At 50.0% G+C, this 11,627-nt stretch overlaps 6 protein-coding genes across 6 annotated transcripts; 2 read left to right on the top strand and 4 right to left on the bottom strand.

The window, feature by feature from the left end:
• Positions 1–330: 330 nt before the first annotated feature.
• Positions 331–2,223, bottom strand: LCP9604111_7938 (MDR family MFS transporter; the record flags this gene model as incomplete). The annotated part of the gene is made up of 4 exons (XM_039076025.1): positions 331–1,473; positions 1,529–1,839; positions 1,890–1,965; positions 2,014–2,223. The coding sequence occupies 4 exons, from the start codon at positions 2,221–2,223 to the stop codon at positions 331–333; spliced, it is 1,740 nt and encodes a 579-aa protein (XP_038926117.1).
• A 901-nt stretch (positions 2,224–3,124) lies between these two features.
• LCP9604111_7937 (putative nucleoside-diphosphate-sugar epimerase) lies at positions 3,125–4,327 on the bottom strand (the record flags this gene model as incomplete). The annotated part of the gene is made up of 4 exons (XM_039076024.1): positions 3,125–3,621; positions 3,674–3,988; positions 4,056–4,261; positions 4,311–4,327. 4 exons carry the CDS (start codon positions 4,325–4,327, stop codon positions 3,125–3,127), a joined length of 1,035 nt encoding a protein of 344 aa, XP_038926116.1.
• Positions 4,328–5,095: 768 nt separating this feature from the next.
• LCP9604111_7936 (uncharacterized protein) lies at positions 5,096–5,801 on the bottom strand (the record flags this gene model as incomplete). Its single annotated transcript, XM_039076023.1, has 2 exons — positions 5,096–5,328; positions 5,411–5,801. The coding sequence occupies 2 exons, from the start codon at positions 5,799–5,801 to the stop codon at positions 5,096–5,098; spliced, it is 624 nt and encodes a 207-aa protein (XP_038926115.1).
• Positions 5,802–6,712: 911 nt separating this feature from the next.
• LCP9604111_7935 (D-isomer specific 2-hydroxyacid dehydrogenase family protein) lies at positions 6,713–7,958 on the top strand (the record flags this gene model as incomplete). The annotated part of the gene is made up of 4 exons (XM_039076022.1): positions 6,713–6,857; positions 6,911–6,977; positions 7,027–7,307; positions 7,375–7,958. 4 exons carry the CDS (start codon positions 6,713–6,715, stop codon positions 7,956–7,958), a joined length of 1,077 nt encoding a protein of 358 aa, XP_038926114.1.
• A 123-nt stretch (positions 7,959–8,081) lies between these two features.
• LCP9604111_7934 (aromatic amino acid and leucine permease) lies at positions 8,082–9,918 on the bottom strand (the record flags this gene model as incomplete). The annotated part of the gene is made up of 4 exons (XM_039076021.1): positions 8,082–8,259; positions 8,311–8,422; positions 8,480–9,653; positions 9,703–9,918. The coding sequence occupies 4 exons, from the start codon at positions 9,916–9,918 to the stop codon at positions 8,082–8,084; spliced, it is 1,680 nt and encodes a 559-aa protein (XP_038926113.1).
• Positions 9,919–10,580: 662 nt separating this feature from the next.
• On the top strand, positions 10,581–11,488 carry LCP9604111_7933 (OPA3 family protein; the record flags this gene model as incomplete). The annotated part of the gene is made up of 2 exons (XM_039076020.1): positions 10,581–10,640; positions 10,694–11,488. The coding sequence occupies 2 exons, from the start codon at positions 10,581–10,583 to the stop codon at positions 11,486–11,488; spliced, it is 855 nt and encodes a 284-aa protein (XP_038926112.1).
• Between the last annotated feature and the right edge of the window lie 139 nt (positions 11,489–11,627).

Below are 11,627 nucleotides of genomic sequence, written 5' to 3'. Positions count from 1 at the left end.
CGGTTGCTCTCGGGGTTTTTGTGTTTTTTTTATTTTGCTTATTGTACCTTTCCCCCGCCTCTATCCCTAAAAAATCCCCGGCAACCTCAAAATCCCAACCCCCCCCCCCCCAATACCGGTAATCGAAGATCCCACCGATGTATATATTGTCCATGAATCCCACCTATTGAAAATAGATACACTAGACTACGAGGGAGAGACGAAGGGAGAGACGAAGGGAGCAAGACTTTGCTCAAGAGAACAGTCTGTACTAGGAATGAACTTCAATACAGTAAATATCATTACTTTATACATTATAGATCTCCATCAATCATGTCAGAAAAACTTCCACTACCACGCCCAAGGTCGGGGCTCCGTGACAATTCTCCGGTCTGCCCGCATCTCCAAGTCCTTCAAACTGTTGATAGACTCATCATCATCATCCTCTTCACGAAGTCCTTGGTTCGACTCCAATGCACGGTCAAGGTCATAATGCTCAGTGAGGAAGCTTATCACCATCGCCACAGCAGACACTCCACAGCAGACGATCCAGACCGTGCGTAGACTGTCCGTATAGGCTTCCTTGAGATTCGCTTTATCAGCGCCATCTGCCATCGCCTTGATGACTTGGACCAAGCCAGCGGCATCCTTGCTGTACGCCTCGGCCATAGGCGCCAAATCAGCATACCTGGAGATGTTGGTGAACATGCGATTCTGGAAGACAACACCACCGACAGCAACGCCGATAGCCTGGCCGAGAGCACGGAAGAAACTAAACATGGCAACCGCAATAGCGAGGTTCTCCGGGTCCGCAGAGGCCTGCACTGCATAACCGAGAGATGGGAAGAGAATGCCCAATCCAAGGCCAGGCACGATATTGAGGAAGATCCAGCCGACCATACTGGTCTCCACCTTGATCAGACACATCAAGCCTAGCCCGACAGTCGAAAAAGCCCATCCGAGCCAGATAGCCCATATGTAACGACCCGTTACCGTGATCAGGATGCCGGCTACCATCCCACTCGGAGCCACGGTGAATGTCTCGGGGAATAGCGCAACGCCTGAGATAATCGGGCTGTACTCCTTCACTGCCTCATAGTACATAGGGAGGTAATAGAGGGCACACCATAGGATGAAGCCTTGCAAAACACTCCCAATGAACGAAGCTACCGCCGTGCGGTTTTGGAATATCACAGGCGGGACAATAGGATCAGAGGCGAAGTAGTACTCGTAGAATCCGAAAACGACCAGCCCTACGCCTCCGACACAAAGCGGTACAAGTGTGTGCCATGAGCTCCAGTCGTATGAAATGCCACCCCAGCTGAGGGGGATCAGGAAGGATGACACGCTTCCGACGAACAAGATGGTACCGAAATAATCGATGCGACGGAGCTTGTCGATTAATGAACTGGGGGTAAGCTTGAGGTTCAAGAATAGGATGACGAGAATCCCGCCGACTCCGATGAATGGGAAGTTGATATAGAAGATCCATCTCTATTCGTAGTTAGCATAAATACTTGCGGAGCTTAAATGGATTAGCTCAACTAACCCAAGACACATTTTCCGAGAATCCACCACCGAGGATAGGCCCCGTCACGGATCCGAGACTCCACATTGCACTGAGGATACCGAAGTACTGACCACGCCATCGCAGAGGGACGAGATCGGTTATGATGACCTCGCTTAGGGATATAAGACCGCCTCCACCGACACCTTGGATGGAACGACCGATCAACATGTAGGTGAAATTGTTGGCGATTGCTGCGATTATAGCGCCGACACAGAAAAATATAAGGGAGATCATGATCATGGGTCGACGGCCGAAGATATTCGAGAAGGAGGCGAAACTCGGTTGGAATACTATGGCAAGGTTAAAGGGTTTGATCGTATTGTAACATATTGCCACATACCTGTTGAGCATAACAGGAACGAAGTTCCACTCCAGAAAGCTTCAATAGCCGTTCCATTGAGCTCTTTTGCAATTTCCTGGCCTGGTAAGTTTCAACATATCAAATCATTTGTTGACGCACTCACAGGTAAAGCAACCGACAGCGAAGTTCCGTCCAAAGCGGCCATCAAGGTGAGAACAGACAATGTAAAGAAGACTAGTTTTCCTCCCCGACCCAAAGCAAATTTATCCTCATCGACATTCCTTTTCCGTTTCACGTCTGTAGATGCTCTGCTCGTGTTATCGGCATATTCGGACCTCGCGGGTCTATAGAATGGGAAATCTGAGTCCGCCATGGCGATAGATCAACGGCGACGGCAATCTAGCGATCAGAAGATGAGTGGAACGTTAATAAATGTATAAGCTCCTACTAGAGAAGAAAAAAAAAAGAAATTGAAATGGGAATCTGCATGGTAAATAGATAAACAGCATCGAGTACAACACATGTCCACGGCACGCGGAATTGACAAAATCCCATATACAATTTAGAACAGGGCGAAATATTGCTCCGTCGTGATCCAGAATTTCCGACTCCGCTGGCTATAACCTGAATCCTCGCGTTATAATCGCGAGATTAGTCTCAAGGGTCTCTAGGATGGCTCTGATTGGGTTGGATATGGCTAGCATTCATTGGCTGCATCAGCCCAGTTGGCTTGTCAACAGTCGGCGCAATATTTCGCCGTCTCACCAGTCGGGGCCGGGTGAATGCATGAATACCATGATTATGCATCAGTCCTGTCTCCTTCCTCTTTTAGTATTATGCGGCCCGCTGGTCGGGATTATGATTGTCCCAGGCTGAGTTGATGGGATCTCAATCCCGACTATCCCTACACCGGCTGGCTTATTCAAGGCTGAAAACGCTGCTGCGCCTTATTATACGAGACCAGACTTTAAATACTCGAGGGCTCGAGTCGAGTCTGGTATTTACACTTGTGCCACTCTAGAAAGCCCAAGCCATAATGCTTGATTGTCGAGGGGTGAAACATGTCTCGATTCTGAAGATCTGGCTCTAGCCAAGTTGAAATGTCCCCGGTCAACATTTAAATAGCTAGGTCTCGCATCAAATCCCCCATTCTATGCTGATCGGGATATAAGACCCAGCAAACTCTCGGGGTCACCCCGCATTCTTTCACTTCAAACCCACCAATTCCAATCAACATGCTCTGAGACAAAGAAGAGACATGTCAAACGACTGCTCTAGGAAGCATTTTGCAGTCGCTCCCACTCGCCACGAACAATCTCCGGTAGTTCATCCACCAGACTAGGCCGCGAAGGGTTCCATCCCAGGATCTTGCGTGCCCGCTGTGAGCGACCACGAGAGTTCATGCCCCAACTAAGAGACTCAAATCCTCCATACTGCTTAGCGATAACAGGGTCAAGTACCTCGGTCTTTGCCTCTGGCAGGTACCCCAGCTTCGTGGCTGCCTCTGCTGTAGCTTTGGCTAGCTCACCCCAGCAGTGTTCCCCATTCTCAGTAAGGTAGTAGGCCTTAGGACCCCAGAGCCCGTCATCAGTTCGGCCCGCAATCGCCGCGTCGACTAGTAGAGCATAGACGTCACTCAGGTCGTTGACGTGAACGTTGTTCCACAGTGACTGGCCGGCACCGATTATCGGGCCCTTCTTGAGACGGAGCGTCACATTCGCTAATACGTACACCTGGCGCGAACGTTGATTAACCGGACCTCTTCCTTTGCCTGCTGAAAATAAGTAAATGGTTTCTTTCTTTCCGTTGCTGGAAATGCGTACCGTAGATCGTAGGCGGACAAACAAGTGCCGTCTTGAGCACATCGGCATGCTGGGCTGCAGCCTGGAGGACGAGCTGGTCGACATTCCGATGGAATGCGTGATCTGGCAGATTGAGTAGTTCATCCACCCCATCCCAGTCATCGTACACGTGCTCACTTCTATTTCCGTATTCTTTCTTGTCGCTGTCCTCCCAGGACAGGATACCAGTTCCTCCGGTGTGTAGCAAGTAGCCTGGGTTTTCCTTGCTGTGGCCGGCTACCAGGCCGGCAATAATGGCTTTCGCGGCTCCCACGTGATCTGACGCATCTGCAGTGTCTGTTTTGCAGGCTTAGCAGAATGCGGATAGGATGCTCCTCGCATCGGGGGCGAGTTGGATACTTACGCAGCACGATGTCCGCGGCGGCACTTTCTCGCTCCAGTAAAGCTGAATCATCCAGGTCTCCGATTACGATTCGGATAAATGGGTACTGGGCCTTCACTTGTTCGGCCTTTTCGGTGGTCCGAACAAGAGCGGAATATGAGAACTCTGGGTGGTTGGCAACAAGTGTGGCTAGAGAGTCACCGCCGATGTAGCCTGTGACACCGGTACTATGGAGTTGTTAGAAGCTTAGTTTTTTATATTCAGATAGAGTCTCACATGAATAATTTGGTCATTTTGTATATCCAAGGGGATGAAAGTGGGAAGCTCGGCGTTACAGGTTCACTTGAATACTTTGAATGAAAGACACAAGATACTTGGGGTTAGATAGCCTTGGAAATGACGTTTTATATTGCTTTCCAATCAAAAAAGAACAAGTTTTGATCTCTCCATCTTATACCCCGCAGTCTTGAAGTGGACCCAATATTGGATTTATAAGCGGCTTCTTGGCTTGGGGAGCCCTGGAGATGATATATGACACCTTTGATATATAATATCATACCGGACCCCTACTCTTTAGCCCGGACCTTGTTTTCTGGTTCAAGGAAATACCACCTTCACTTCATCTCTCGATGTCTTGATGTCTTGATGCCCGCAACCTCCTCTCTCTATGTCCAACCTCCATTGCTAGGGCAGACCTTTGCTCCCCTGCTTGAGCTTCCTCACCCTAAGTCGGTAGGTTATTTTTCAAAGCAATTGATATTCAAAGCAGCGATAATATCTCTTTTTGGTATTTCAATATGTCTCTCCATGTTTGTGCCCCAGTCCTGAACCTTATTCTATCAACTGCCCGGGTGGTCTAGTGGTATGATTCGCGCTTAGGGTTAACCCAAAGCATTAATGCGCGAGGTCCCCGGTTCGATCCCGGGCTCGGGCCCACTTATCTTTTCTTTTTTTTAAACACCACAAGAGACTTCAAGACATGGCGCAGCGATAAATGATGATTTGCTTTGAAGTCCCGGTTTTTCTACTTCTAGCGTGCTAAGCTTCCTGAAATAATCCGGTTATATTTGACTATTAGGCGAGCGTATCATCGCCACCTGCGCGTAATCGGGGTACGGCGAGAAGGAATCAACCTCCCGGAACCCATATTTCTGATACAACGGTTTCCCAGCCGGAGACGCGGACAGATAAACCTCCAAGCCTTCAGCATCAGCGCGTGTGAGACCCCATTTAAGGAGTCTCGAGCCCAGTCCCTTGCCCTGGTAGGAAGCGTGAACACCCAACATATCCAGATCTATAACGGTTAGTGGTGTTCCTTCGTATCTGCTCGAGAAATACCAAACCCAAAGATTTGAAGAAGAAAAAGAAAAACGTACAATAATGAGGCCTCTCCCCCATCCACTTCTCATGTCGCGCCTCCATACCATTGAAAAACCGATCGCATAGTTCCTTATCACTACTAGCAGGCCACACGATCTGTTCCTCATGCCGATTGCGATCTGCAGGCACGGGAAACTTCCATTTCGCGAATGCGACAATCCGATCCCCGCCATCCTCCGACCCCTCCGTCACCTTGAGGAATACATCACGGGTCTCGCCTTCAATTGAGCGCGTGATGTCGGCGCTAAAAAAGCGTTCGAACCATTCTGTCACGTCCGGCGTGTTGGGGAACATGGTTTTGTCGCAGTCGGTACGGAAGCTGGCGTAGAAGACTTGCGCGAGTTCGGGCGCGTCCTTGGGAGACGCGGGGTGGATTTCCAGAGACATCTTAGGTTGGGTTTGAAAATTGCGTGTGACGATGTAGTGAGATGGGTTATCCAATGGCTTAAGTTGTGTATTGAATTGATTTTTGTATCGGAGTTGAAATTGGAGGTCTTGTGCTATGCCGAGTGGGGTGGAGAAAGCTGAGGTTCTACAGCGACAGTACTCCTTACGGAGTATAGGAATGCAGGTCTATGACCCGCTTCTTTGTAAAAGACAAGGGGCCTGACAGTATATTATTAGAGGCAATTTCGTGCATGTAGTTTTACCGCGGATATTAAGCTTATGATAACCATTTATTCCTGTGGCTATCTAAAGATGCTCGTTCCATGGGAGTGACGCGTTTGGGCTCGTATGCGCATATAATCCATACCAAGGCTCGTGGAGTATGTCTACAATGAAGATCATTCATCGATACATATAAACGTAAATTATCTTGACCCGTTTGTGTAGGCGAACACTGTCGAGTCCGGTTAGTAGACCACTCGTTTCGACCAGAACGGAGGAGGCTGAGGTATTCTGGTGTAGCTAGCACTCAGGCACAAACTCAATTCCAGTAGAAATGATATCAAAGATGTGATTTTCTGTTGATGGTGTCATTCTTGTTCTAGAAAGCTCCTTCAACTTATTATAAAGCCTCGCACTATACTAATTCGTGCGCTGAGACCATATCTAATCAAAGTGTCGTCATACCACGCCATCTGGCATAAACCACCACCATCTCCCCAAATTCCAATAAGAAACCGCCATCCGATCCGTTTATAAGGAAATGTTAGCCTTGGAGATGCCGAATTGCCCTTTTGAGCCACCGAGGCGGGGAAGATAAGGAAAACATTGCCCGCGCCCTGTGAGAATTCCCATTTAAAGCCCCAAACCTCTTTTTTGGTCACACACTTTGAAAACTATCTATCGCAATTATGGGCGACGCGCCATTGTCACCGGAGCATGTGCTCGTTATTTTCTACCCGACGATGCCAGAAGAGGTGAAGGAGGTTATCCTACAGAAATTCTCCCATGCCGAGGTCACTATCTACGAGTCTCAGGGAACCCCTGTGCCATCTGGTAAGTGGCTATCATTCTTGAAAATCGAGGTCACAAAAACTAAACTCGCGCAGAGGTATATCAAAAGGCCACCGTCCTCGCGACTTTCAGCGATCTTCCTGATCTCAAGGACTCGAAGAAGTAAGCTCCTACCTCAATCATTCCTACTATGTATTAACCATTACTATAGTCTTAAACTAATCCACACCTTCTCTGCTGGCGTGGATCATATTTTGCAAAACCCAATTCTGCAAGAAACTGATATCCCCATCACTACAAGCTCGGGTATCCATGGTCCTCCGATTGCAGAATGGACTGTGATGAATTGGCTGGTATCATCCCGGAGATACGCCAAGGGCTACGAGGCACAGAAATCCCACGTATGGGATAAGGCCGCGTATAGGCCAGGTCTTCATGACCAAGTGGGTAAAAAGGTAGGTATTCTAGGATATGGAAGTATCGGGCGCCAAAGTATGTTTCCGCACATCCACTCGCTGGAAATTCCATAAACAAGATACCAAAAGTTAACCATCGACAGTCGCCCGCGTCTCGCAAGCATTGGGCATGACCGTGCACGCATACACGGCCACCCCACGCCCAACACCCGAATCCCGGCGTGACAACGGCTACATCGTGCCCGGCACGGGCGATCCCGACGGCTCGATCCCGGCATCGTGGCATCACGGCGCAGACCGCGAATCCCTCCGCTCTTTCCTGGCTACCGGGCTCGATCATCTGGTGGTCTCACTTCCGCTGACACCGCAAACAAACCGTCTCCTCGGTGCCGAGGAATTCACCATTCTCTCGGACCATTCTCAGCACCATTCGAGTAAGCCTTACGTGACTAATATCTCCCGGGGTAGGGTTATCGATCAGAAGGCTTTGGTCGATGCTTTGAATTCGGGGGTTTTGAGTGGTGCTGCGCTTGATGTCACGGATCCGGAACCGCTTCCTCAGGATGATCCGCTCTGGGAGGCTGCCAATGTTCAGATTAGTCCGCATGTCAGCGCGCTTGGGGTGGAGTATTTCCCGCGCTCGCTTGATATCCTTGAGCTAAATCTGGAGCGTATCGCGCGGGGTGGGCCGTTGATTAACTCTTATACGCGGGGCAAGGGGTATTAGGATTACATGTATATATTGATTACATGAGACTACATAGAACAACGGGAGCAAAAGACAATGCCACGGGGTTGTTATTATGTTATTAAGTGAAAGGCTAGTCTGCTAGCTATGATAGGAGATATGTCAGCCCCAGAAAATATTCATCTTTGCCAGTATGCTGTCTTTCTTGATCGGCAAGTTGTCCGGGTCGTTGTTGGCCTCGTCTATCGCTTGTTGAACCGGTATCGTCCTTAGAGGAATGATATTTGTGCGGCGGATCAACTTATAAGCCCCGTACGCAAAGAGGACGAGTGGAATGTCCCTAGTGTCAATGTTAGCAGATCGAACTCAATGGTACGAGAAGAAAACTCACAGATACGACGAGATGAACGAGGCGGTATCCCAGTTTCCTGTTGTGAAGACTGTGAATCCTCCAGTGAAGAGAATTATGACACATGCGACCAGCGCAAACCAGCTTGTGTATCCTTGATAAGGTCAGTATTAGAACCTCAAGACTGATCTGAAACCAGACTGATACATACTGGTAATTCGGTTATGCCACGGCAACTCTGTTGGCGATATGCCCTGTTTATCCATTGCTTGCATCAGACGAATATGGTTGAAAGCGATAGCAATCCACGAGACCAAGGTACCAGCCGCAGTCAAATCAACGAACCACCAGAAGACGTTCATTGCGTCGTTGGAAACACACATGTAAGCCAGTAGAGAGAATGCCATCTGCAGCAGCACACACATGTACGGCACTCCCCACTTGGAGGTGCGCAGGAATATCTTCGGAGCATGGCCCTTGAGCGCTAGACCATATAGAGTTCTTGTTCCGGCCAGAATACTCTGGTTCGATGCAGACCACGCAGAGCTCAAGCATACTGCGTTCACAACGGAGGGAATAGCCCTGATACCTGCGTCGCTGGCGGCAATGACGAACGGACTCGTGGCCGCCGTGCCGGAGTCTGCGCTAATACGGTCGTCGGCGCTAGAGACTAACATGCCCACGATCAAGACGGTGGCAAGGTAGAAGATAGAGACTCGTGCGAACACCCTTTTGCAGGCCTTGGGGATATTCTGTCGTGGGTTTTGCGTTTCGGCGGCGGCCATGGCTAATGATTCCACGCCAGCGAACGAGTAGACTGCATTAGTCATGACAGCCCAGAACCCGAGAAATTGTCCCCAAGACCCGGTGGCAATGTACTCAACGAATGGGCCGGGGTCTTTCCAGTAGTGGAAGCCGCGTCGGGGCACACCCGGCGCACCGCCGAGATCGATAACAAGACCGAGAATGACCACGAAGACAACCAGCAGGATCTTCAGAATGGCGAAGATAAATTCAATCTCGCCGTAGACGCCAATAAACGAGACGGCAACCACCACCGACACCACTATGAGGATAGTCACCCAGACGGCGGCGTTGATATCCGTCCAGTACTGAATAAGAACCACGCTGGCGGAGATCTCACTGGGAACGCTGAGAAAGCATCCATAAACGACATTCCAGCCGATCGCAAATGCGAGCGCGGGATCGACCAAAATCTCTGCATGTCGCACAAAAGAACCGGTGACTGGTAGCAGCGCTGAGACTTCTCCCAGCGCAAATTGGATGCAGCAGACTATCAGGCCGATGAACATGTAGCCTAAAAGGGCACCCAGAGGACCACCGGTGGCGATCGAGCCACCCAGACCGAGAAAGAGACCCGTACCCTATTTAGGTCAGTCACAAAGTTGCAATCCTAATAAACAGTTTGCGTACAATTGCGCCCGCAATGGCAATCATCTGAATATGGCGCTGCCCCAGACCCCGGATCAAGCTTTGGCGTTCATTCTGGGTAACGATCTGCCCGTCGTCGGGGATGGCAGCGCTCAAAGGACCTTGTGGGGTGAAGGGTTGATCTTCCACATCGTGAAAATTGTGCACGACGTACTGACTCCCTGTCTTAGAGCTCTTTTCCTCGAATACCCCTGCCATGGCGTCGTTGCAGGAAAGAGAAAGGCGAAAACATTTCCAGGGCCAAATACTACATAAAGCAATCACACCATTTTAGTGGTCGATGAGGAGAGGCTAATTTTTGCTTATCTGCCTAGTTTGGGGTTAAATCCGAGGTCTCGCGTAAGGAAATTATATTAAAACGTCGCTTCAGCCGAACCACCGTGGGGTCCGGGGGTAACTTTGGTGGAATGGCATTATTCTGGGATCCTTATTGGCTGATTACTGCAGGATGGCGCGCTTGTAGGATGCAATGTGTATTGCGACAGAAAGAACAGGCCATAGAATGTGCATTGTTTACTCTCCGAACGGTTGTACATGCCACATTTGGCCTGACAGGCTAGCCCTATATGAATGAGATAGGGTGGCTGCATCCCGTGCGATGTCGAGAAATTACTGGCTCTGTTTATCTCTCTTAAAGAGTGGGACTGTAAAATGCAGTAGTTTGACATACACGGAGTATTATATCAACTGCATGAATCTCAGCTGTTGTCGCTGCCAAGCAAATATCGAAATTAAGCCTAAGATCGCTCCAGGGCGGTGTTGGCGGTGCTGAGTAATCAACGCGGGTCCGCGGGTCCACGGGCAACACGGAGGTAGGGAAGTGACTCAAGCCTCATGTATTCACTCTCTATTCTCCAGCTATGTCGTTGACTTTGAAGCTCTCCTCCTTGGCAATCCGGACCCTGTCCAAGCCCATCGCTGTAAGCTTGCATCCCAGTCCAACCTTGCCATATTCATAGACTGACCCACGCAGTCTCAAATTAAAGCCCAGGCCCGCGAACATGAACGGTTTCGCAATATCTGCGTGTCTATAGCCCAGGCTCTTCACCGATTCGATATGCGTCTTAGACTAGGCTCCCTGCGCGATACTGCCGCCTCACAGCGTCAAGCCATCGCCGCCGCCGAAGCGCGAAAACACAAGCTTTCAATCCCCACCGTTCGGAACGCCGCCGACACGAAAGCCGCCGAGGAGGCAGAGGCCAAGGCCAAGGCTGCGGCTGAAGACGCGGCCAAGCCTCAACACTATCATATCCGTCCCCTCTCCGAGTCGAAAGCTATCGAGTCCGGTGCCAATTTCATCTCCGAGTCCTTCCTCTTCCTTGTTGCTGGAGGTCTGATCCTATTTGAGTCATGGCGGTCACGGAGCAAGGAAAGCACCCGCCGGGAAGGCGTCGAGGGAAGACTAGCAGATCTAGAACAATCCGAACAGGCCGCACGCGAAGCTCTGCTGGCACTAGAAAAGGAGGTACTGCAGCTCAGAGCGAAGCACAGTGACTTGCCTAAGTTGCACACGAAGAGGATTCTGTCTCCTGAGATATATGAACAAGCCGGAGAGTCGGATACGCCGGACATCGTACATGGGTGGCTCTCACGACTTGCCTCGTACATTCCTTTCGGTCAACGCGCCGAGGAGACGGCCGAGCCTGCGCCTGTTACCCAGCCTACAGCAGAAAGGGCTACCGCAGAAAAGGCTGCATCGACATCCCAAACCCAGGAACACTCTGCATCAGCCAGTCCGACATCATCACCTGCATCGAAAAGCTCGTGATTGTTGATTGATACTCGTATCCTAGCGATATCTTATTATATAAGGTTAGGCGTGCATTTGCTTTTTACATTCAGTCAAGATACCCCATAGAAAAGACCACTGGAAATATCACAAGCATTGTTTTGTTTTCGAGAGAGTA

Source organism: Penicillium roqueforti (assembly GCF_015533775.1).
Source record: "Penicillium roqueforti strain LCP96 04111 chromosome Unknown scaffold_27, whole genome shotgun sequence".
NCBI classification, from domain to species: Eukaryota; Fungi; Ascomycota; class Eurotiomycetes; order Eurotiales; family Aspergillaceae; genus Penicillium; species Penicillium roqueforti.
The sequence above is the reverse complement of the archived record's forward strand: the minus strand, read 5'-3'. Positions and strand labels throughout refer to the sequence as shown.